The 27,828-nt window shown below is 34.9% G+C and overlaps 2 protein-coding genes across 7 annotated transcripts in view; both read left to right on the forward strand.

Moving 5' to 3' along the window:
- Nucleotides 1-1,911, forward strand: part of LOC138703465 (uncharacterized) — a 59,797-nt gene extending 57,886 nt beyond the window's left edge. For 5 of the 6 annotated variants that reach the window (XM_069831378.1, XM_069831354.1, XM_069831346.1 and 2 more), the window contains exon 13: nucleotides 906-1,911. In XM_069831378.1, the coding sequence (XP_069687479.1) occupies nucleotides 906-1,151 (246 nt within the window). In that variant the 3' untranslated portion in view covers nucleotides 1,152-1,911. The remainder of the gene's footprint in view (nucleotides 1-905) is intronic. The other variant, XM_069831386.1, reaches the window with a different exon arrangement.
- Nucleotides 1,912-4,994: 3,083 nt separating this feature from the next.
- LOC138703493 (beta-1,3-galactosyltransferase 1-like) overlaps nucleotides 4,995-27,828 on the forward strand; it is an 82,896-nt gene continuing 60,062 nt past the window's right edge. The window contains exon 1 of the mRNA XM_069831413.1: nucleotides 4,995-5,090. The gene's annotated coding sequence lies outside the window, so the exon portion shown is untranslated. The remainder of the gene's footprint in view (nucleotides 5,091-27,828) is intronic.

Here is a 27,828-nt window from a genome sequence, read left to right on the forward strand (position 1 = left end):
GACAAATGCCAGTCTGGTAATTTTGCTTAGATCCCTCTAATAATTGGCAAGGTTTTTTTATGTGTCGTTATCTGCAGTACAAGACCCTTAGCTTTACTCTCTTCTCTAACAGAAGCCATGTTTAAGATATTCATCATTCCTTAAAAATTCTAGGTTTGGGATCAATATAATATCCGTCTGAAAGTTTCTGTTACATATTTGTGATGAAAATTTGCGTATATTTTATTACCTCACATTTTATAAAAGTTTAGCATTTTACATTGAGATTATAGATTTTATATGAACAAATCTTAACAATTAAGCTTTCTTTGATTTGCTGTCAATGTGATTTTTAGGTTTTCTCTTACCAGAGTGCCTTTTAGGTTGTAGTATCATTTGTTTAATTTCCTTATCATCTTTCTGTGGTGACTGAATGGTCAGACCTTCAGACTGTCACGCAGGTGGCGCGGGTTAGATTCCTGGTCATGTCTGGCGATTTTTTCATTGAAAAAATCCATAGTGACACTTGTGGTGGACAAGGTCGCAGTTGGGGTTTTTTTTCCCAGGGTTCTTCCGTTTTTCCCCAAATTAGGCATTTACATCATTCCGTCACCATTTCTCCATTTCATTATCATTCCTTAGCAATCCCCGAACACTGGCTGGTGACGCATGGAGGGGGCTGGCCTAGGGATGAGTAGGGTTGCCTGCTCGAACCTGGACCAGAGTACCTTAGTGTGGTCGTCCGGTGTGGGTTTGGGAATGCGTCACCAGAGGGCTAGCGCAATAGATCTGGACAAGGTCGCAGTGCTGGGCCATAGTGTCTCCCTCTGTTAAATTCAGTTCAATTCATTCCTTATCTTTTTCCTGCCTTTTTATTTTTATTTAGTCTTTTTTGTTTATTTATTTATTATTATTTTTTTTTGCAGATATTGGAATATCCTTCAAGTAACTTGATGAACATACTCCCGAACATGTTAACGAGAGTGGATAAGAGTATGGTTGCTGTTCAAAACCGTATTTATACAGTACTAGAGTTATTCTCCCCATTACGTCCAATTTTTGGGCAGATTGGTCATTCTAATTCCATTTGGTTGGAACCTGAATCTTTAATAATCTGCTTACAGCGTATCTTACATTCATCACATCCTACATTTACTACTGAAACTCAGTGAGTCCATACAACAAATATATATATCAGGAGTACTTTGAATAGACTTCTGACTCTGTCAGACATTTGTAACTGTTTAATCAAGGAAATATTAACTATTTCAGAGTTTGATGCATATTTTGAGAATATACAATCTATGTGTTTCTGTGGAATATCGCATTTATTTGAGACACAACATATTCTTCACATTTTGCATTGTGAATATTTGAAGTCTTTTTGTCAAGTACTTTTACTCTCTTTTGTAATAGGTTTATTAATTTCCTTTTCTGCCATCATTATTTCATTGTAAAGTTGCGGAATTATTTTGGTACAAGGAAATATTACTTTCATATTGATATATATATATCCGTTTTAGGTGTGTCACTGAGAATACCATTTTCATTTTTTTACAAGTTGTACATTAACACTTCGCAAATTCATAATTAGAATGCAAATTACGCAAGAATACTTGTCCATAATTTCTAGTGTGAGATATAAAATAATAATAATTATTATTATTATTATTATTATTATTATTATTATTATATTCCAAATTCCTGCTGTAAATAATGTTCAGTAAAGAGATTATCTGTTACAGAAATCGAGATCTTATAACATTGTATATATTTTTATACGACATAGTTTTTATTATGTATGTATTTCTAGTGTAACAAATGAATTTACATTGTATATTATATAGTTACAAGGTACTATATAGCAGTGTACTACACTCAGGTGTTCACAATAAATGTGTGATTAGATGTACTGTATTAATGTTGCTTTCCCATCACACGAGATTTATGATAAATATCCTTACTTAGACGTATGCTATTGCATAACATAATTTTCACTATGCAAGAATCTTCCAATTTCCTTTTTTCCCATTACTTTCTCTCCCCCTGGTGCAATTTGTGCACTTAAGCCTGTCTTAGATGATGAAGATATTGTGAAATTATAAAAAAGGAAATCTGCCCAAATATTGCATTTTATCACCACAAATTTCACTTGAACTTCCGATAATACCTATGAACCCAGATGTCGGGCATGAAAATGAATAACGCATTTGAGTCCCCCTCCTCATTGTCCCAAACACATTCCTTTTCAAGTGCAAATATTGAGAGAGAGAGAGAGAGAGAGAGAGAGAGAGAGTGTGCACGCTTGGAGTCAGGCCACAAATGGAAAAACACTGGAGGAGAGGGATCCGATCCGGTGCTGTGGATTGAACTTTGACATACCTCGGTGGTTAGAGCACTTGGTAGGTAAAAGCAAGGACCCGGGTTCGACCCTGGCGCAGGAACGAATTTTTCTCCTGTAATATTAATTGTTACTGTAATGACATATTCTGTAGGATCAAAAAATTAATTTTTACTTAAACACAGTTTTGTTTTACAACCAGTAGAGTGGAATGAAAAAATTGAATTCTATAATGCGGGTATATTTATGTACAATTGGCAACACTATTATCTCGACCATCTGTTCATGGAAGTAAGAACTAAAGAAGCCACACTTACACCACAGTCTATTATATATAGTCGCGGAACTCCGACACTTCTTTTGCCAACACTCGACAGCTGTTGCGACAGTAGTGCCCAAGCGGCGAGTAAGGTGAAGCAATAAGTCATAGGATTGCTATGACAGTCTAATATATATATAGTCGTGTGTGTGTGTGTGTGTGTGTGTGTGTGTGTGCGTGTCTGCGTGTGCGCGCACACACTCTACTGGTCAAATTCATAGCTGATCGAAAACTTTTGACCAGTAGTGTACATGCATAGTGTTCTGCCCAAGGGCAGGTCTTTAACTGCAAATCCAGCATTTTCCATCATTTCCTATTTCCTGCTTTCCTTTTAACCTCCCCATATGATACATATACCTTAATGTTGTCTATCAGCTGATATCTTTTGCCCCAAACTCTTCTCTTGTTCATCATTCCTTATATGTATGTATATTATATACTCACTAATCCCTTACAAATATCACAAATTAACAAATTAGGCCTACACCATAACTGTCATGGTGAATAGCGAATAGAAGCCAGTTTATTGCTCCTGACAAAAAGTCTCAAAGCAGGTGACTACAGTTGCATAGCTGGTCTAAAAGTTATATTGTGTTTAAAGTTTATCGGTGTTTAATATTGGACAACACAATGGGTGTGAAAAGGTGTGATAATAGTGTAGAAATCGAAGGAACAATGCAGCGTGTCATGAAGGAGGCTCTGCAAGATGTGGCCTGGCTGGAGGTGATCACCAACATTATACAGGATTCCGTTGTGGCCGAGTTGAAAGCGACCATCGAACAAAACAGTGACGTGATTACTGAGTTGAAGAAAACGTTACTCGAGAAAGACAAAAATATTAGTGAATTAGAAAGTAAAATTGACAGTCTTGAGCAATACCAGTTTAGACAGTGTGTTAGGATATTTGGTATTGTGGAAAAAGGTGTCGAATTAAATGTGTCGGATATTGACAGAAGCCATTGTGTTGGTAGGCGAGATGGTGATCAACCTCGTTCTATTATTGTCAAATTCGTGACTTTCGTGACTTACTGCAAGAGGTGGGAAATTTTCAGCAACAAACGAAAATTGAAGGGTTCTAAAATTACGGTCTGCGAGGATCTAACAAAGGTGCGACACACGATACTAAGATAACAAGATTTGGACTTCATAGTGTATGGACAAGCAACGTCGTGATCATAGTAAACCACCAAGGCACAAAAAGAAGAATAGTGCGCATGAAGGATCTTCAGAACATGTAGAAGTCAGGCAATATGACACTCAAGGTCTAGTTTTGTCTGTTTTTATTTTTACTTTTTCTCTATTTTCTCCCCTTTCGTGCAATTCTTTAGATAATAATTCATTACTATTAATACATTCTATATTTTTAAAGTTTCGCATATATCACCCCTAGTTTTTATTTAGTTAATATAGTGATAGAATTAATATTTTAAGTCAATATCTATTAAAAATTTAAGTTACAATTTTATAGCATTTTTATTGTTTAATATTTTGTGTTGGCAACATTGATTTAGGAATTTGGCAGAAATCTTGTCCGACTGCTCCTGACCTCGACAATAGCCATGACAACAATCCCTTCACAGTATATCCTCAAGCACTAAATGGTGCCATAGACCCTTTTACCGACAATGGCAACGATCCTTCTCCCCCGTCACCATCTACCTCAGATCTGATAAATCTGTCATTCTCATCCTTCCCATTACTCTTAAAGTCGTTCATGTGAATGCACAGAGCTTGTTGTCTCACTGCCATGAATTTTTCTCCATCTTCTTACCACTTGACCTCCATTGCATACTTGTGTCTGAGTCCTGGGTTCAACCAACACTCCCCTCTTAACTCGTCCATTTGGATGGATATATGTTACTTAGAAATGACAGAACAGAAAAGCGGGGAGGTGGCGTAGCAGCTTATGTTAGAAATGATCTCCAACATAAAATTGTTCTACACTCTCCTTCCCAGTATTCAGCCCGTCCAGAATTTCTCTTTGTCGAAATTACCTCCAACTTTAAAAAATGTCTCATCTGTGTTACATATCATCCCCCGAAAATTGGCCATCTCATTGATCTTGAAAATTCCTTGCTGGATTTAATTCTCCATTATGGTGGTGGTGGTGGTGGTGGCGGCGGCGGCGGCGGCGGCGGGGGGGGGGTGGTGGTGGTGTATTAATTAATATAATTTAATACAGTTGTGTTACTTTTTTTGCCGCACAATGTATGGAAAGGCTCCTGCCTGTAAAACCGACATTTACGTAATTCTTGGAAAATTCCTAAAATGAGCAAAAAAAAGATAACAGATAACCTATCATAGCCTATATGTAGTTATCCTTCAGCCTTTTTTATGTTATCGGTACTGTACGTCGAAAGTTCTACGCACGGTTTTTTCTTGTTAGTCGGAACTGAGGACCTTAATTATAGTCGATTTATACTTACGTTACAACATATTTGTGATATTTTGGTGAGTGTTTTTTTTTTATACTTTTAAATATAGTGACGGTTCGTTATATAGTTTAAGAAGTTGGAGTTAACTTACCTATATGTATTAATTTTGACATTCTATAAACAGCTGCAAACCATGCATCTTGCATTTAAGCCCGACAGAAAGAAATAATTAACGAAATATGAAGCAGGGGATTCCTTTTCAAAATGAAATTACCAATAAAAATAGCGGTTGTTAAAGGCATATAAACAATTAAAACCAGGTAATAATTACTGTAAACTACATCGTGATACATATTAAAATATTGCAATATAATTTGTTTCTTTACGTCATTAGAGAGCTGGGGTTCAAATCCTCATGCAGTCTGAATTATTTATAACTAAGGAGCGGATTCCTATGTAATTAAATATTATTTTTGCGTGTAATAAAACACAATTTAACAAAGTAAAAAGTTCCGAACATGAAGTTTCACATTTTATTTCACAAAAAATTATGTAAATACATATTTTCATGAAATCTGTTATAAACACATAAATCTTGGAGTTTTTTTACTTGAATAATTTTTTACAAGAACTTTTAAACATTTTAAAACTAAATAAGTTATGTCACGCAGAAGTACGTTATCTTTTTAAGAATTCTTGGTTGCTTCGTGTTTCCAACCGCTGTGAGGTGTATCCGTGATACATTTTTGTAATAGTATCGCCACAAGTTCTGAGAACTGCTAGGCAGCATATCAGTGTTATTATTAGAGAATAAAATGAACATGGACAAGGAGGAGAGATCTTGCAACACATAATTAGGAATGTTTATTGTTGCTGAAGATGATTTCATTCCACGCTTTGTTTGTGAAACACAGCAGATAAGAGCTCGGGTATGAACATTATTAAATTTAAACAAATCTCTCGCGTCAATCGATATCCTTCAAGATATACTGAAAGATGGTTGTTTAAAAACGATTTGGCTTTCCTATTAGCAAATCTAAGCTTTTTGTGAGACAGCATAAAAAACTCGAAACATCCAAAAACCTGTTGTCTGAAACAAGGAGGTCCATGCCGTGAAAATTAAACTAGACTCGCCACCAGGTCCAGAAGCACAAGTACTAAGGGACAAATACCAGAATGTGTTTGGGAAAAACAGTGGATATAAAAAAATGTGTAAAGTTGCTGAAGTATTGGAGGGTTTGCCTGTAGGTGAAATTGACTGTGTTTGTGTTTGTGACATTCCTCTCTTTAAATGTGCACGTCTGACGTCCTGTGATATGGAAAGATCGTTTTCACAGTATAAGTCGTTGTCAGAGATAATCGGCATGCATAAGTGATGGAGAATTTGGAAATGACCTTTGTTGTTCACTGCAATAATTCTCGGCCAACTACTAGCACTCAAGTGTGGTGGGTGAGTACCTAGTAACTTTTTTCCCCCCAAGCTAAGCAAGGTATTTTTGTCATATTTAAAAGAAATATTTTTTTTTATTATTTTTAGCAAATATTTTCGTACTTTTTAGCACATAAAAAATAAATATATTTAAATTCTTTAGCACATAAAAATCCGCTCCTTATTTATAACTTGTTGGGCAAGTCCGTGATCTAGGCAAAGACGTTATATAGTATACTAGACTCACACAGAGCGCTGGTGTGCTGTCCAAAATTGAAATCAGTCTGCGCATGTTTACGCCGCCATGCTACTGGTAGAAATAGAGCGGTAAACACGATTGTCTTACTTGTCCTTTGTTTTGTCTCGGGTGTTTTTAGTGAACAGTGTAAAAGTAATGGCGATAGAATTTTGAAAGATGATATATGATGATATATTATCGCCGCGGACTCATGCTTAACATGTCGGCATCATACAATAACGTGCGGTGTGCTTTTGAAACATAATTTTGCCGACCGATTGTTGCTCTGTAGGTTTCACACTAAGCGTCACTTTGTCACGTCTACTTTCTCGATAAGAATAAGCCCTATATAGTTTGTTATATTGTTAAATGTCTATTATTATTATTATTATTATTATTATTATTATTATTATTATTATTATTATTATTATTATTATTATTATTTCATATACGAGTACGTTGGCTTTCTTAACTCTTAATAATAACTCTTTAATAATAATTTTTAATCACATACCTTAATGTTCGTCCTCAGCACAAGACATTGCAACCTCGGTTTTAGTCCACGTGGATTAGACAAGTGAGTGTCATTTAATAATGGAAGCAGCTTATTGGTTGCATTATTGAAATTGAGGCGAGTGATTGGAGCGGCGACACAAGAAATTGAAAACAATAATAAATTTCAAAGACGTGCCGAATATTATGCATGAGGCCGCTCAAAGACCTGTCGAATGTTGACCATGAGACTGCGGCAATAATACCATCCCTGTTTAATTTTCCAAGCCATTTGCAAAAGGTACGATATAATATTATCTCTGTTGTTAAAATATCAATATCATTAAAAATCAATCAGTAGTTTACGACAATAAAGAATACTTAATTGTTAGTACAGGTATATCAGACTTTAGAGAAATCCCACTGAGTGAATTATTTAGACTTATACATCAGATGTTAAAACATTAGTGGAAAGATAACTTTTTGTTTTTATTATGTGAATGAATTTATCTGCAAGAATAAACTTTCATTCAAGATCCATATATGGATAAATAAATAGATAATAAATAAATAAATAGCTATATTAGCTAAGCCTTCTTTGTGAACTTATGATTCAGAGTTCACCTATAAATAACTCTTTTACATTTTGCCGGATATATTTTATTAACAAAAGCAAGGAATGGCATCTTATTTCATATTACATATGTGCGTAAAAATTATGTACCAACACTCTGCAAGCAATGATATATCTATTTTATTTACTTAAAATAACAATACAATATGTAAAAAATCCACACATAAAAAGTATGCGGTTTTTTTTATCTTGCATAAACTGATTGTTTAGTTTTTAGGTCTTCACGTTACCTATTGTTTGCAATGTATTAGGTACCGATACTTTTTATAATTGATAGCATTCCCTTTATTAATTGAAGAATGAATTCAATGTAATTTGGCTACCTTCGCACATTATGTGGTCTAGAAGTACCGGTAATATAATTTTCGATTCTCTAAAACTTAACAACAGGTCTATACCGATTATCACATATTTATTTCACTTAAGAATTCGATTATAATAAGAACTTGTGTAATCAAGGTGCATATATTTATGTCTTGTGATCTAAGAGTAATGTATGTTAATATAATTTTAGATTCTCTGAAACCTAACAATTTGCTGATTATCGTAAAATTATACAATCTATAATGTGTATTGTGTAGGCCTATTTATGGATGTATGAGTATGTTTTCTACAAATTGCTGCGTACGTATTTTCTTTTCTTTAATGTTCTAACGCATATCAATGAAACTTCGAATATGTTTCTTTCGTCCTAATTTTACGTTAAACGTCGAAAATGGCCATAATCTGTCAATTTTAGATCATCACAGCGTTAAATTGCGTGATTTACGTTCTACTATTATGCGTCTGCTCTCCAACAATATGGCGTTCAATTTGCCCCGGTTTCCTCGTTTCGCGCAGCCGAGACTGTAGGGGCTTGGATCTAGGTAACACAGGGGTTTTCCCGAGTGCTCTCTGTGTATGACGTAATCTATGGTTTTTCATTATAAACAGTGTGAGCTGCAAGGGAAAGCAGCGAGTTGAAATGACGCGTTCGCATTGGCGTTTTATATAATATACAACCAATCAGGAGTGAGTGACTATTTGTATAGATGGGTTGTACAATCTACAAACAATTTCGAGGACGGCACGACATCTCTGAGGAGCAGTAGTGTACTTTTTTGTGAGTTTGTACCTATTTTACAAGTCCTTATCACAGAATGTAGGGACGCCTATTTTATTCTTATGCTAATTATTAAACTTTCCTGTAAAACTGAAACGTATTGTTTATAACATTCATTATTAGCTTATTTATATGTACTACCCTATATTTAATACAATTTAATTAAATGATGCTGTACTCCTATTCTACTCCTTCAACCTTCCGACAGATGGCCTGAATGCTGTTTGTAGTAGGTTATTTTACGACGCTTTATAAACATCTTAGGTTATTTAGCGTCTGAATGAGATGGTGATAATGCCGGTGAAATGAGTCCAGGGTCCAGCACCGAAAATTACGGGCCAGCATTTGCTCATGTTGGGTTGAGGGAAAACCCCGGAAAAACCTCAACCAAGTAACTTGCCCCGACGAGGAATCGAACCCGGTCCACCTGGTTTCGCGGCCAGACGGGCTAACCGTTACTCCACAGGTGTGGGTCCGGAATGCTATTAGAATTTAAAATTTTGATTGCTGTTTGCCGACATGGAGGGGTTCAACCAGAGCCTTCTTTAGTTACAAGCCGGGGCCATACGTCGGCAACACTGTAATTATCTGCCACCCGGAGGCTGACCGTACAGTACACGTGTTGTGCTAATGCCGATTTCCAATGTAAATTAATGTTACAATATAAGTGTGTGTCGATGGAATTATGTTTGCGGTCGTACCAAACGTTAATTGTTGATGTATTATAAACTAAATGCGTGTTGGTGATAAAAAAAACAAGACAATAAATGAAAATAAAATGGTTGCAGTCTTTGGGAATTTTTACGGTTATGGATGACAAAGTAATTGACTATTCTATTAAATATTGTATAACCACATTTTTATATTCTTATTTGTGATTTGTGTGTATCAGAATTCTAGTCAAATTGTTGGGTCTCGCCTGCTATATCAATAAAGTTACGCCGTTGGTTTTCAAAGTCATTGTAAACAGCTGTTTTGTGATTCCATAAATGTTGCAGTTTTGTTGAAGATTCGGAATGCCTGCTATACGTCAGAACTATCTATAATTTGTAGATGCATATAATCACTTTGTTGGTTTGGTCAATGTTACTTATGTCCCGCCCACTATAGAGACATAGGCCAATTTTACACATATTTAGTATAACTTGTTGCTTATTTGACAGGTTAGGTTTGGTTAGTTTAGGTTTTTTTATAGCCTACATTGCATATAAGATTATAGCGCAACATTGGCAGTGATAGAAGTGAAATATTCGTTCAGTGAGCGTTGGATACTCTACATTCACCCACTTGGTATTTACAGGATTTAAAGTCCACTGCGTTTACGCTAATTAATACATACATGTACTTAATAGATAATGTTGCGTTTTGTTACGTATTATGTTGAAGGGATGTGTTTTCATTTTTTCATAGATTGTTTTACTTGGCTTAACTGTATTTACATCCTCATACTTTTATTATAATAGGAATGTCAATAGTTTCTTCTGTTTACATTTTATTTTAGGCCTATTTGCATAATTCAAATTCTTAGCTTGTTTTCTGTAGTTATATTTATTTAAAATTATATTTTAAAAAGTTTATAACAAATAATTTAGGATAACAGTATTGTTATGGTGACTGGCCAGGTTCAAACTAAAACTGGCTTCCTGGACATCTGAAATATTTATAGAAAAGCACGACATAATCACATGAAATTAAAATGCATATGATATCCTACACCTTTCATGTCAGAGGTGAAACAACATTAAGCTGCAAAACATTGTCAATTTACTAGCCACATAATGGTTAATTGATTGGAATAGGGTATTGCGAAAGTACGTCATTATTTTATTTATTTTTGGTACAAGTAACATTTCTTTAAGTATTTATTTATTTTCCCTTGTACCATCAGTAAAAAAACAAGTATGTTTTTATTTTTTTTTTTAATTATAAGTGTAGTTGCTACGACACATAGGCACACAGCACTTTCTAGGCATCTGAAATATTTGTAGAAAAACACGATAGATAATCGCATAAGATAATATTAAAATATATCCTAAACCTTTCACAGATGAAACACCATTGAGTCGCAAAACATTGTCAATTTGCTAGCCACAAATTTGTTAACTGAATGGAACTTAAGAATACTGCGTAGGAACTTACGTCTTTATTGCATTATTGATTTTATTATTTTCGGTGCAAGGAATATCTTTTTTATTTATTTATTTACCTTCGTACTATCAATGAAAACATGTTTTTTTGTAATTATTTTAAGTGGCAGCCTTTGTATGTAAGTAGCCTACTTACGCCGTATTCTGAAGTATAACTAATTGATTGCAATAAAACACTATTTTCGAACCCGTAATAATTTACATCACTACTCTGAATCTTGATCTTACCTTTGTGCATGAAGTAATATTGAAAAAATACGCGTTACGTATAACGAAAGCAATGAGCAAACACAATATCACTCTAAAATCTCCCGCCTCCACTCTGCGTTGCCAAACCTACCCATGCCCCGGCTTGTAACTAAAGAAGGCTCTGGTTCAACTCCAAAGTAACTGGCAGCAGTGTTGCCACCTGTACAGAAATTCCGTCAGTTCCGTCAAAGCTGACGGAATTTCAACGTAATGGACGGGAAAATATTGGCTTTGACGGGTGACGGATTTTCTGGCGGAAATTACGATTTACATCGTCTTTTGACTTTTTTTTAGCTGCTGTTATTTTTAATTGTTTAATTTTTGGGGGAGCGCAGACCAACCGAGCACATCAACTGTAGAACTAGAGGCAGATGATGTGGATGAATTATTATTATTATTGTAATCATGATTGGTAAGGAAGTTGCGTTAATATTTGCTTTCATTTGTATATAGATATATCGAGTGGATCTTATTATTTTTTTTATTTTGACGGATTCTGACAGATTTCCGGGTGTTAGACTGACAGGGATACAATTTATGTGTTGGCAATATTGATTGATAACTTCTGCAGCATGGACTTCACACTACTTCATTAGTGAGTAGATCAACCAAATTTTAAAGACTTTTTTTAAAAGTGAATTTCCCATATTGTAGCACATTCTCAACCTTATAAAAACTTAATACTTGGTGAACGATAAGTCCGAAATTGAAGAAAGCATGGAACAACTGGTGAAACGTGAGGTGCATGAGTCATTGAAAGGATCCCGCCATGATGCGAAGCTAACGAGTTAGATACTATAGAGAGGCTGAAGACCTCTGATAAGCGCTCCCTGCGAAGGCCAATAATACAATGGATCGTCCCCTAAAAAACATGGCGGTCTATAGTACCGCCAGCCTCCGCAAGGAGTGCTTATCAAAGGTACACTGCAACGAGTTGGTACATGTATTATATTTTTCAGATACATCAAGATTTAATTTTAACATTTCGCTATAGGTTTTGTAAAAAGCTGATTTATAAATGAAAAAGTAATACTTAAGACTTTTAAAATTTCCAAAAATGTCTCATTCGGATTTAAATGAAATGTACCGTAAATCATAATATTCGTTGCTGGATAATTAAACCCTCTCAATACAGGTACCATTGCCGCAGAGAATTATAAGATAAGACGGACTGAGCATAAGCGAAATATCTGTATTAATAAGTTTGTACCATCAAGAGTTTAGTATTTATTGTGTTTATAGGGTCTACTCCAATTTTCTTTTTATTAATGCGTAGTGCTCTTTTTGTTAACAAAGAGGAAAGTTAGCACTTGCGTCACACACAATTTGTCATTATTGTTCAAAATAATGTAAGAACAGTTTTATTCTACAAAATCCTCTTCCTAGTTGCGAGACACGTGTGAGATCAATGTTTGTTTCAAATTATATTAGACTACACGATGTCTCCATCACGCGACAATATTTGTTTTAAATTATATTAGACTACATGATGTCTCCATCACGCGAAAAGAAGTGTACCTAGCTGTGGCTCCTGTTGTTTCTGATAACAATGTTAATCGTAAGTATCTTATCGTTTCAATAAATATGGTGAGTTATGATCATGAGTACGGTAACATTCTATTAGTGTCATTCTTTAATTATTATGTTGCATGGTAAGAAGTTATTTGTAGTTTTGATAATTGCAGTTTTCAAAAGTTCTCTGTGTTAATTCCAAGTTCAAATTAATTTTTCTCAATAACTTAATTACTGGGTTTTTTTTTTTTTTTTTAATTTTCGCCACTACCTTTCCTATATTTTACTCCTATTAGTTACATACGTCGTCTCTCTTGAAATCACCTGGTGATCACTGAATTACATAATTTCATATTAGGTTAGATTAGCTGTAAGGTAATTAAATTTGTGACGGAGTCAAAAAATTATTTATTTTTCTTCTGCCGATTAAATTCATCCGTCTTTAGGTGCTTTGCTTTGGTTGCATCGAGTATAGCTTGTAATTTAATATCTGGGCTATATTTAGTGAAACTAATAACACATAAGCCTACAGCTGTTATAAAACGTAAAGTTTTGTGTGTATTTTACTTTTAATTATTAACATAGTCTTAATATGTAACTCAGTTCACAATAATACTAACTTCATCACAGTCATTTCCTACAACATCCGAGCCACGCCCCTTTGTTTTGACTAACCGAAACATGGCGGACCAATGTTCAATTGTCTTCAACTTTCTGAGGTCTTTGGCCTCTCTACAGTATCTAACTCGTTGTGCGAAGCCTATACTTGTCCTTTTTTTTTTTTTAAAGATGGGACTTGACCAACGAGTTAGAAAGAGAAGAATATAGAGTGGCCATGTTGTCCTGTACAGCGCTCTTTGCGGTGCCACCGCGAAACACGGCAGATATGAACTAAGCGCCCACCGCTGTAAAAATTCGTCCGCTTACAATGTTGTGTATACGGAGGCAGAGCTACGATAAAACAAAGAAAAACATGCCTGTTGTATGTGCTGCATATAACTGCAATGTCAAAAGGAAAAAGACAACTGATTTATCATATTTCATGTAAATTTTATGAAATTAAGTCCATAGTTTTGTTAATTAGCTGCATTTCTCATCGTGCATAAATGTGTAACAACGCCCGGCATACCATGCGGTGTGTACAGTATTTTTCTTTTTTTCAGATTCCCTTTGAAAAGAAAAGGAACTGTTGAAACAGTGGATAATAAATATGAAACGAGACAAATGGTGTCTCTCCGAGCTGTTAATTTCTAGAAGTTCTTTCAGTACTCCATCAAAACATTTGTTTATAATTTATGATGCAGTTTCACACAACCTATTGTTCAAGTCCCTAAATTATTTACTGTAGTTTTGGTGAACTGCGTTTTCTTGAAAAAAAAAATGAAATTAACACTGTTTCGTAGGTGACGATCTGAAGTTCATGTTGTTCTCTAAATGTGCAAGAAAACCAGCAATTGTTTGTACTGCCTTGTCAACAACTGCCTCCTACTCCTTGTCATGTACATATATTTTGTCTTCTGAATGTGGAGAGCATAGGAAGCTGTGTTTAGTGGGATGCCATTTAACCCTTGTTGTGTTTTTTTATCCATTGATTTAACAAATCTTTGTTTTCTAAAGGAAAAGTGTAGGTTTCTCTGTTGTATATACCTAATGCGTAAGTAATTGCAGTGTATTATTTTTATTATTATATTTGTAATTATTGAAAAGTGTTTTCCTCTTACATTTAATATGTAATTAATATATTTTCTGAAGAAAAAATCTTTAAGTGTTGAGTGATTTCTTAATGAACAAAATTATGTAATATGAATGTCCTTTATTTCTGTTCCTGCTTATAGAGAATACGATGAGCTGTAGCTTATAAAAAGTAGGCCCATTTCGAAGACAAACGATAAACCAAATAAATGGTTCACTAGTAATATACTTAAACTAAATACGGATAAAACCACTACAATTCCGTTTCAGACCCAGTGAAAAACAAATAACAATAAAATATTAAAATTGTTTCGACACCGGCATCCTTTATTTCTGCTCCTTGTGTCCTTACTGCTTATAGAAGAAGACGATGAGCTGTAGCTTATAAAGAGTAGGCCTATTTTAAAGACAAATTATTAATCAAATAAATGGTTCACTAGTAATAAAGTTAAACTAAATACAGATAAAACCGCTACAATTCCGTTTCAAGCCCAGTGATAGCAATAAAATATTAAAATTGTATTTCGACACTCATCCAAAATAACGCAAAACTCTGTGGTAGACCGTATTGTTGTTAGTATTTTGACTGGAAGGACATGAAAGAACATAATTGAGCACCTACATGCAATAATGGGGTAAGTATGAATATATTTCGTAACTACTTACCCCATTATTGCACGTGGGTGCTCAATTAACATTAATAATAGTCCGTGGTGCCACAACCCTTGAAAAGCTCAGACATACCAGCCGGCTGTTGGCCTCACGTTCACATTTCGATAATAATTATACTCTACTGTAACCAAAAAAAAAAAAAAAAAAAAAAACAAAGCGTGTTTAGTAATGTTTTACCACAGTCGACTTTATGTTATGATATGAACCAATCGTTAGCCGAGACAGAATCATTTTTCCCTCACTTCACATCAAGTTTGACCTGATGAAACAGTTTGTCAGAGCATTGAATACTGATTGTAATTGTTTGCAACATATAGTTTCAGCTTTTTCTGCTTTGTAAGATCAATGGACCACAAATTCGTGCCCTTGTACGTGACGAGGAATTAATCAAGAAGATGAATAACAGGAGAAGACAGCATGGTTGTTTTTCATGACGTTATAAAAGCTTTTTCTGTAGCAGTAACAAAAAGCCGGACAACTATGAGTTGACTCCTCTAGATTCAAAGCCCCCTAAAGACCATTTTGTTCATAATTGAGTTACGCCCACATATTGCTTGCGGAGAATGAATTATAATGATTTATATAGTTTGAATTAAGAAAGCCACTCAATTTAAAGCAAAAGGTTTGTTAAAAATCACTGTCAGGTTGAAAACTCACTCAATTTTTCACTACTCATCCTACTCATCCTTCAGTTTGTGAAAGTAGATATAGGGGATTTTGAATCTATAGGATTCAGTTGTCCGCAAATGTTATTCATACTCTCGTATATTTCAGCAAATAAGATAGTCTTCAGATAATACGAGGTATAAATTTGAAGCACAATATTATGGTTTTGCTTAGATCTGTCTTTTAAAATACCCTCAAACTATCAACTGTCATGGGAAAAAGTAAAGCGTAAACAGTGATAAAATCCTTAAAAGAAATATGGAATTTCTAACGCGATAGATAGCACAGAGGACGATTTGTTATGGACTGGTTATGGCGAAGTAGAAACCGACTCGTCACATTCAGAATGGGACCTATATGATGGCGCTGTCAACAGTGAAATTCAGGATATATTTTACGAGCTCTTTGACTCAGACAACGAATGTGATCTGTTGTTTTTTTATAATGGTTTTAATGTAGAATTGTAATATCTCTTTTTCTTTTATCTGCCATATAAGACGACCCTGGTTTTGTGGATTTATTATACAAACTTACATGCCACGTAGTGGATTAGCAGATTAGGAAGTGGAAGAAATCTATGACAAGATAGAAGAGATAGTTGAGAAGGAGAAGAAGGGAGCTACGTAATCCTAATGGGCGACTGGAACGCAGTAGTAGGAGAAGGACAAAATGGACGCACAGTTGGAAAATGTGGATTGGGAAAAAGAAATGACAGAGGAGAATCTTTGGTGAATATCTGTAAGAGAAATGCAGTGAATGTTGAAAATACACTATTCCAACAACATAAACGAAGAAGATACATCTGGACATGCCCAAGGTACGAAATCAGATATCAGATTAGACTACATACTGGCGCAGGAAATATTCCGAAATTGCTTTAAAAAAAAGCAAAGGCTTTACCATATTAACTCAGACCATGTCCTGTTGGTAATCGAAGTAGATTTTCGTCTGAAGAAGATAAGAGGAAAACAGGTGACGAAGAAATTTTCAAGAGAAAGCTGCTACATTAAAATCCACACCTGAGAATAGCAATGAATACTGGACTCGTCTAAAAAGCTGTATAAAGATACCAGCACGAGAAAAAATAGAACACAGAGAAGGTGTGGAAATGAAGAAACCTTGAGTCACATGGAAAATGGACGAAAGGAGAAAATGGAAACAAATACAAAGAAAACTTCACTATGAACCTATTTCATGTGAACTTCGTTCAATATTTCTACTGAAAAAAATAATTTCAAGTCAATGATGTGTGATACAAATTATAACCAATGATGCATTTATATTTAAAAACAAAATAAGTCAATTTGTAATCTCTAACTTACTTTAATGAGTCTCCGATCAACAGCGTCCATGACCTGGCCTTATGTATGTACAGTACCACTACTTGTAGTTATCCTGTTTAGCCAAAGAAGGACGCATTAACCTTTCCATTTTACAGTATTTATTGTGTTGGTAGGTAAAGTTTTACTAAGAAATTTTATGTGACATCTTAGAAATTTCTTATAGGCCTAAACATGGATTAATTAAAATATCGAGTGTCCTATATAAGGTAAGGCACGGAAAATTGGAAAAATACTTTCAGCCATTAATAAAACTGGCATCATGCATCATTCTTTGTTTCACCCGCTCGCCACGATGAGGCACAGGATATGAGCGGGGCCTGAAACAAAAGAAACAAAATAAAACAAAAAAAATTGTATTAGTGAATATACAAAAGTAGTTTGATTTCTATTAATACCATTTCAGCACTACCTCCATTTTTCCTTCACTTACATTTACTCTCCCTTCATAAATCAGGATCCTCAGTCTGGTGGCTTCTGAATGCTGCATATAAAGTTGTAAGAATTATAACAAACGGGGAAAACCAAATATTGCAATGTGTTCATGATGTAAATCGGATAATTCCATACATAGACACAAAATATTTATATTTTATTTGCAAATAATTTATTATTATATTTAGGAATTGGTTGGGTCACTGGCTGAAAAGAAACTGCCTACTGAAGGATGCACTGAAAGGAATGGTGAACGGAAGAAAAGTTGGGGGCAGAAGATACCAGATGATAGACGACATTAAGATATATGGATCGTATGATGAAACTGAGAGGAAGGCAGAAAAGAGGAAAGATAGGAAAATGCTGGGTTTGCAATGAAAGATCTGCCCATGGGCAGAGCACTTATATATATATATATATATATATATATATATATATATATATATATATATATATATATATATATATATTTTCTCGTTGCCAAACTTTCAGAACGGCCCTGAGGTTCACTCAGCCTCCTATAAAATTGAGTACCGGGTCTTTCCTGGGGGTAAAAGGCGGCCAGAGCGTGGTGCCGACCGACCACACCACCTCATTCTAGTGTCGAGGTCATGGAAAGCATGGGGCTCTACCTCCATGCCCCCCCAAGTGCCTTCATGGCATGTTACGGGGATACCTTTACCCCTTTATATATATACACACACACACACACACACAATATTTATACATATTATACAAAACCATCACGATGGTCCAGTGGCCAGAGCGCTGGACTCAATCCTGTGAACCCAGGTTCGATCTCCGGCATAAGCACGCATCCATTAACACAGGTATTCTCCGGAAGCTCCTGTTCCTCTGAGGTATCCTAACAAATCTCCCACAACCTCTTCTCAAAGTGGGTGTAGTGAAGACCAGTCTTCTATGGCGCACCGTGGATGACTGTCTGTAAATTGGTCTACACAACTGGCTTCATATGATGAAACATATTGATAAACGCACAACAATTTAACAGAACCCATCTAGTACGTAGAGAAGTATTCATTCTATGCTAAAAATATATCAAGAAAATTTTAAACTAATTTATTCTGAGAAGGAAAAGTAAATAAATATAATAAAAACTTATTGAGAAAAAAAGAACACTTATTTTAAATATTCAAGTTATTTTTACATTCACTCTTTAGAGAGGGAATTTCAGTATTTTACAGGGCAACTTTTGCTTTTAATTACAACATCAATTCTACGGGGAATAGATTCTTCTTTTTCTTTGATTCTACAGCCGGGTTCCAGCCTTGACCGCCCCAACGATGCTTTTCCATGTCCTTCGATCTAACACCTTTGTTTTCCATCCTCTAACACCTGCTGCTATTATATCCTTCTCCACTTCGTCCAGCCATCTTAGCTGAGGTCTCCCTACTTTTCTGGTGCCAAAAGGTATAGTGAGAGTCAATTTCTTGCAAGGATCAAATTCATCCTTCCTACAGATATGGCCCAGCCACCTGACTCTCCTAGCTTTAATTTCTCTGCAAACATCTGGTGCTTTAAAAAGTTGGTATAATTCATAGTTATATCTTTTCCTCCAACTGCCTTCATCATTTACTGGTCCGTATATCGTCCTCAGAACCTTTCTCACAAATATACTCAGCCTACAATTGTCGGCACTGCCAACTGCCCAGGTTTCAGATCCATACAGCAAGACTGGTCTTATTAATGTTTTATATAATTTGCACTTAGTGTTGAGGCTGATATCATGGGAATAGATTCTACTAATTCTAATTTCTTTGGCAGTCATAGCTCAAAGTAAGATATTCTTCTTCGTTAGACTTAAGTAGAAGAAAAATACATCAGTTCGCTTTTCATATAGTTTAAGGTGTAATCGAAAATCATCTTTTGTTGCAGGATTTGCACAGTTTTTAATCTCCTTCATTCGTAAACATGTTGAACAACAATCAGTTGCAGGACTTGCAAAGCTTATGTTGTATTCATTAACAAATATACTTCGAAAGTATTCATAATTGACATGAAGCTCCTAGTCAAGAGCTTTCTTGTACTCATCCCACATAGCTGAAATGCTTAAATAGCTGGTTAACATTTTTTGATCTACAGTAGTGACTCTGAAATGGTTATTTCTCAATTAATATTTTAACTGATTGTCTCTTATGGGCAAATTTGTTATTTCGAAAAATGCCACCTTTTTTTTTTTTTTTTTTTTTTTTACCAAACACCTTGCTTGAGAAATTTGTTACATAAATTTTGAAAACTAGACCTTCCTATTTGAAGTGCTTCTAGGAACAGAATTATTTCTACAGAGCGGTCTATGATATTCTCTACGGCACTCGGCGGCAAGCGGGCCCAGCGTCAGCGCTTGTCATTCCCGGTGAACGGGGTCCGCCACAGTCGTACGCTACAGTCTTTCTCTCTCTGTCCCTGCTTTCTCTCTCTTTCCCTGCCTTCAAGGACACATTGCAACAGATAGCTGCTCTTCTGTTGCCTATGAGCTCTGTTGACGTTTGAATTGATGTACTTACGTCTTAGATGAAGAATGAAGATTGTGGCTTACTATGGCATCACAAAAGTTTACAAGCCACAGTTATTAAGCCACAATCTTCATTCTTCATCTAAGACGTACGTACATCAATTCAAACGTCAACAGAGGTCATAGACAACTGAAGAGCAGCTATCTGTTGCAATGTGGCATGTGCTATGTCCTTGAAGGTAGGCAAAGAGAGAGAAAGCAGGGACAGAGAAAGAAAGACTGTAGCGTGCGACTGTGGTGGACCCCGTTCACCGGGAATGACAAGCGCTGACACCGTGCCGGGCTCACTTGCTGCCGAGTGTTGTAGAGAATGTCATAGACCGCTCTGTACATACCTGAGAGAACATTATCCTCTCTTCATATTTACTCGGTAACATTTTACTGATACAGACTTGCTGAAAGAATTCTTGCGAGATCGTTTGCGTTTTGGTGATAGCACCGTCACATACTTCAGAACCATTTCATTTTACATGTAGATCTGGCTCCTGGAAGAACTTTTGGTTGATTAATCTCACACCCTGTAATGTAAATTCAAAGCATCTGAATTTTGAATTTGTGGATGCTGACAATTTGGGGGTCTTGGGAAATGTTTGCACTGTATCTGAAACAAATAAAGTAATATTGTAAAATTACATGCATTATAGAAAAGATAACAAACTAAACAAGTTATCATAGAGCATAAAATAAATTATTTATACTAATATTTGAATACAGTAGGCAGTAACTGAACATAGCTAACCTCATTCGTTTCGCCTTGTTTCCTTTCAAGGATTGTTCATTTCTCGTCTTTTTTCGAGCTCTGTCGGGAGCAGCAGATGTTACTTTGTTGTTTGAGGTTGCCACTCTATTTTCCTCATTCATGATTATTGTCAATTCACTGTATTAAATGGCAAGTATTAAAACTCCAATCGTATCTACAAAAGCACTTTTCCTGTTAACAATAATCAGTACATAGCTGTTCTTCAATGCTGAAAACATTATAACATTCTTTTTAAAATTCTCTTCAAATCATTAAAATAACATGGTATCACAACAAAAAAAAAATAGCATGAATTATACACATAGTAATCATTTATTGGACAGTAATTACTTTGGTTGCAGATGTAATAGTGGTAGCAGAGGATTTATTATTGAACAAAACACATTTTACATATTTGAGGAATTAATACATTGTGTAACTGTATAGTAGGAGGACAAAAAATTCCTTGCAGCTACACCTAACTTCTTCAATCGTTTTCTACCATGGACAGAACACGTTTAGTCGCTTTATTTGTAGCTTTATCGATAGAGAAGATAATAAGGAATAACATGTCGCAAAAAACCAACAAAATATTATCAGTGGACATAACATGTTTTGCAAAGAACAATTAAAATGTACTAAATACTCCTTCGGAATTTAAATAAGAATTGCCACGTTATTAATAATATAATGCTGCAAACAAAAGTACACGCAAATAATATGCATAAAATAAAATCTTATAATGTAATACCAATTAAACTTATAATCCCAGGATAGAACTGGCTTTTCTTAAGTAACGCTTCGATGATCACTATACCTTAGGTTGCAGATTGAGAATTCATGCTATGTCTATATTTAACGCCAGACTTCATTACAAATCACATTGCAGTGAAGTTTCTACGTTATTGTATTTTACTGGACTCAAAATCAAAGTATTTTGAAATAATCACACTGAAAAATTATCTACTAAACGCTCCTTCCGAAATTAAATTTCGCATAAGTTCTACAAGAATGACACGTTATTAAAAATACTGCGCTGGAAATAAAAGTACCCGCAAATAATATGATTGGAATAAAACTTTATAATGTAATACGAATTATACTTCGAATTCCAACATAGCACTGGTCTCTTTGATGATACATTTCGATGACCACTAAACTTATATGTTAGGCTATAGATTGAGGATTCATGACATATCTTTCTTGAATTAACGCGATGTTCCTTTACAAATCATATTGTAACAAGAGATTCTACGTTATTGTTCCTTTCTGTACTGAAAATCAAAGTTTTTTTAAAATACATACACTGAAAATAAACTTGTACTTCATACACTTTCGAATTAAATTATCGCACAAGTTCTGAAGAATTGCTAATATTCATAGGAAAAAAATCATCACAATTTAATCCGAAATCAAATTCCAATCTTAAATATAGAAAACATATTAAAAAACAGAACTTGCCTTTCTGATAACACGTTTCGATGATCACTAACTTATATATTAGGCTGCAGACTGAGGATTCATGCCATGTCCTTCTTCAAGTAACCGGAGACTTCATTACAAATCATATTGTAAGAAGAGATTGTATCTTACTGTACTGAAAATCAAAGTATTTTGAAATAATCATACCGAAAAATTATGTACTAAATGCTTCTTCCGAAATTATATATCGCATAGGTTCTACAAGATTGTCACGTTATTAATCATATTATGCTGGAAAGAAACGTAGGGCCTACACACAAATAGTATACATGACATAAAACCTTATAATATAATATGAATGAAACATCGAGGCTGACGAGAAGAGGAGTAAAGCAAGTAGGAGATAGTTCAGGGAGTAGTGATGAAGGAAGAGGGGAAAACAAGGTGAAAAAACAGTATGACTTAAGGAAATGGTGTGGAGGGGAAATAAATCGTGAGAAAAGAAAACTAAGACCTAAAAAGTAGCAATGTGGAAAAGTGAGTAGTGAAAAGTGCAAATAATTAGAGATGTTGAGTGAGGGGAAATGTGTCATACAGGACGGGGTTATAGTATTTTTGGTATAATAATGGGTTAGGAATAAACTTGTGGAAGAATTGATGACAGACAAGAAAAGACTAGTGAAAGAATTGCAGTAATAAATTAGAAATAAGTAATTTCCTAAATGACTTGTACGTGAGGAGTGTAAAACGGTGAGTCTGCACTGTATACTAATAATGTGAAGTGCCGCCTCACCAAAAAGTATATGCTTGAAGACAAATATACATTCATTCACATTCAATATGAATGAAACTTCTAATCTTAGATATAGGACTACTTGCAATATAAATTAAAAGCGATCCTGATGAAACGTTTTGACGATCACTAGACGTTATACTGTAGATTGAGGATTCATATCATATCTGTCTTGAATTAACGTGTTTCTTCTTTACAAATCACATTGTAGTAAGAGATTGTACGTTAGGCCTATTGTTCCCTACTGTTCTGAAAATCAAAGCATTTTGAAATATTTACACAGGAAATAATTTAATTATCGCATATGTTTGATAAGAATTGCTACGTTATTAACCATATTTTGCTGAAAACATAAGTAGGTCTACATGGAAATAATGTGCATAGAATAAAACCTTATTAATTTAATGTGAATTAACTTCTAATATTAGATACCGGTATATAAATGTTTCGATGATCACTATAGGCCTACTGCATATTAGGCTGTAGACTGAGGATTCATGCCATGTCTTGCTTGAAGTAAGCGAAGGTTTGATTACAAATCACATTGTAGGAAGAATTTATATTTTATTGTCCCTTGCTGTATTTTTGAAGTACACTGAAAGTAAAGTTTTACTAAATACCCCTTCCGAATTTTAGTATCTCACAAGTTATAATAATTATTGCCACGTTATTAATCATATTGTGCTGGAAGTAATATACATACATAGCATATAGCCTTTGTTAATTTAATGCCAATTAAACTTCTAACCTTAGATTATTTAATAAAAAGGATGCAACTGATCTTTCTGATGAAAAGTTTCATTGATCACTAAACGTTAGGCTGCAGGCTGAGGATCCATGCCATGTCTTGCTTGAATTATCTGAAGACTTGATTACGGATCACATTGTAGGCTATACCTACGTCACAGCGTTACTTTTAGATATTTGTTACAGATGTAGATTGATTCTGCTCACATTTCACGCGCTTTGTTAACCACTAATCAAGTCACAATTAGCACGATATTAAATGCATCCATTGAAATAGATGTCCATAACCGTAAAGATAATTGGTAACCATGAAAACGTAACAATATCATTTCGTCATACTGTGTTGTGTATTTCAGCGCTCTACACTTTGGATAAGCCGAGACATAGATGGGAGGGTAATATTAAAATGGAATTGAGAGAGGTGGGATATGATGCTACGGACTGGATTAATTTACCTCAGGATAGGGACCGATGGTGGCTTATGTGAGGGCCGGTTTCTGTGAAAGCCATTTATAAGTAAGTAGGCTAACAATTTAAACAAGGCGAATTTCTTTCTGTGCGATTTCACCGAATGGAATGTATCGAATACAAATTATACAAACGTACGTACCTATATGAATATATCATACGCTTGAAATATGAAATTTTCTTATTTAGGTCTGATATGTGGATACGATTTAATAATTTAATTGTGCAATTTGTACCATAATTCATGTTGTGTAACTTTGTATCTTGAAATAAAATATGCGGTATTGCAATCCCTTTGTTAATGACAGAATTAATGTTGTCTTACTAAAACAAATGAAAAATATTTTACAATTAATAAAGGAAAATTATATGAAGTATGAAATAATTCTCATACTATGGAGCTTCGATATAAAACAATAACGTGATGTACTAAAATTCTTTTCATCCAACCCAGGTATGGGACTATTGTTTGAAACTTGAGGTGCTATTCCCAAATGAATAAGATTATTTATGCTACAGAAATATTATGCATCAAGTAAAGAAGCGAACTGTGAAGGAATCGCTGCTTGGGCTCCGCGGGCTAGCGGTCTCGGTCTCTGTTGGCTAGAGTTCATTGCCTCGAGCTCGAACTCTGAAGCAATAGTGCACGAGAATCGCGGATAGGCTTAGTGGGCTTACTGCTGTACAGGTAGTCGGCTGGAGGACCACGGTTTACCCGTGCTCAACTCTTGGCCTAGCGAAGAAGTTCTGTGAATCAAAGTTCACGTGTTCCAAGATGAAAGTGGAAGCAATATTGATGTTCTCAGCTATGAACATGATTACTTCTCAACATCAGCTATTAATGTTCTCTTTCTTCTTGTGGTTCTACCGAATACAATTTAATTTTGTAGCTTATGATTTTCAAATACAGGTTAATGTTGTTATGTTTACAGTATGTTTGATATCTACCCACAATTTGTTCTAGTTACCGTTGTTTCAGGATGTAGACTACCTTTTTAACAAGGTAACTGATGTTTACGTGTCGCGTGGATAACTGTAATATCGCCGTTTGTACTCGTATTTCCGGACGATTTTTTCAATGTGTTCTAAAACGTCCGAAAGTTTGAATGATGTGTTCTAATGATTTTTTTTTAAACGGAAGTGCCACACTTCCACATAATTTATTAGAACTCTTCACTCTATTTATCTCTTGGCCAGTCGACCTGGTTGGCGAGTTGGTATAGCGCTGGCCTTCTATGCCCAAGGTTGCGGGTTCGATCACGGGCCAGCTCGGTGTGACGTGTGCTTAAATGCGACAGGCTCATTTCAGTAGATTTACTGGCATGTAAAAGAACTCCTGCGGGACAAAATTCCGGCACATCCGGCGAGGCTGATATAACCTCTGCAGTTGCGAGCGTCGTTAAATAAAACATAAGATTTTAATATTTCTCTTGTCCATAGACATTTCAAAGTGCGGGCGAAAATCTTGGAGCTAGCCCTCTTCAATCTCTTGCATATGTTTTGTCAATGTATGCAAAAAGATCTTGGACATCATCTTCACAACTGTCTGCTATTTGGCCTAAATTATCTTCTACATCTTTCAATGAAACAAGAGGAAAGATCAGAAGGCGACAAAAGCCAATGCGAATTATATTATTTATGAAATATTTTTTAAGTCTAAGATTTACTGCGTGACGCCAAATGTTTTAACGAAAAAGACATCCCTTTACCAAACTATTTTGGAACGATCCTTGAGCGGCTTTTATTCCACTAATTTTGAATTCCACGAAGATTAATTGTAGCTTTAAATCCGAGTTTATTCCTTGTGCTGTAATTTTCAAATGCTGGAATATACTTCTTTATATACGTTCGTCTTTTCTAAGGAAAGTGCATATAGGTCTACTGTATAACCGCAAAGATTTTCTTAAGCACAATTCCATTGACTAGGTTTAACTGTAAAAATTGAGGAGATATTTTATTACTTACAGATATTAGACAGCTAATAAAATGAACGTAGGTTCTAATGTAGAGTGGACGTTGTATCTGTGAACGAAAAGTTGTGGTTAAGTTGTTACTTATGGTAGTAACTATTTCTCCTCATCGTTGTCATCTTTTATTCTTATTGTCCTCCACATCAGTATCACCCCAACTCTGTCTTCTATTCCTTTACAAACGCTCAGTAAAGATACATTTTATATGCGATAGTAATGTTGCTTTTCAACCTAGAATTGCATATTTTAAATTGCTTGAAAAGGAAATACAGAACGTTAACATGAATTATAATTAACACAACTTGAAACTGAATTTTTATGTAGACACTTTTTTTATTTGTGACTACAGTATTTCGTTCTAATAATAATAATAATTTAGCATACGTAATGTAAGTACCTTTCGCTCACTTTAAGTTACTGTGAAGGAAATTGAAGGGCTTGGTGAAAGAACCAGGTAGCTCCATTCTAGTTCATTTTGAGATAATCAAAGAACACTGAATAAAAAAATCAGTATACTTTCCATGAGTCTCAGATTTGAAACACTTGTAGAACAGATGTGAGCACTCTTTCCTGTACTGAAAGTAAAATTATATCACAAAACCATCACCTGTAATTAAATATTTTAATTGGTGGAGTTACCTGGTTATTTCACCAAAGAACCAAGATTTTTGTTTTCCATTTGAAATAGTCAATTTATTGTAAAGATTCCTGGTATTTCAGAAGCACTACATTATTATATACGACATAACAATCATTTGAAATATGTAGAGCGTACATTGTGAAATGTATGGCAAACAAAATTACTTCAATTACAAATTAATCATCAAATATAAAATAATAAAAAAGGTATACGCGACAAAGTTCCACAGTCACAAATCAATAAATATCAAATAAATTTAAGTTCTACTGTTGTCACGCCAGGAGAAGGCGGCTGAAGTACTTAGACGGGGCGGAGGGGAAACAGTCGCGCATGCGCACCGCGCTGTTCACTGCAATATTCCTGTTTCACAAACATCTACTGCATGTGTCTATGAATCTTTGCGACTTTGTGATAATAATAGTGGGGTTTTTACTGTAGTGTTTTATTAGTTTCAACAAGACAATTGTTTTCAGTATACCACAAATCTTGTATTGCTTTAGTTATCCTTTGCTTTTCATGTCAATAGTGTTGATAATAATATAGTTAATAGAATTTATGTTATTGTATACTGTTATTTAGGTTTATAGCAGTTTTTTGTTTATTGTAAATATGTCAACAATGAGGAAACAAGGATTGACAATCTATAGCGAAGAAAGGAATATTATTAGAAGTGCAAAATAATTCTGTGATGAAGAAAAACAACAACAGTGCCTTTGCATTATTCCTCTTACGAAACCTACAGCGAAGGTAGAAAAGTACGGTACTCTAATCTATCCACAAGAACAATACAGCGTATAAGGAATGAAATGAAAGACTGCACAGAAGAAAGTGCGTTGTCGACACCTGAGGGAGAAAAAAATTTAAACGTCCAGACTACCGAAACGCAAATGTAGA

The sequence above is a fragment of the Periplaneta americana genome, chromosome 1, assembly GCF_040183065.1.
Source record: "Periplaneta americana isolate PAMFEO1 chromosome 1, P.americana_PAMFEO1_priV1, whole genome shotgun sequence".
In the NCBI taxonomy this organism is placed as follows: Eukaryota; Metazoa; Arthropoda; class Insecta; order Blattodea; family Blattidae; genus Periplaneta; species Periplaneta americana.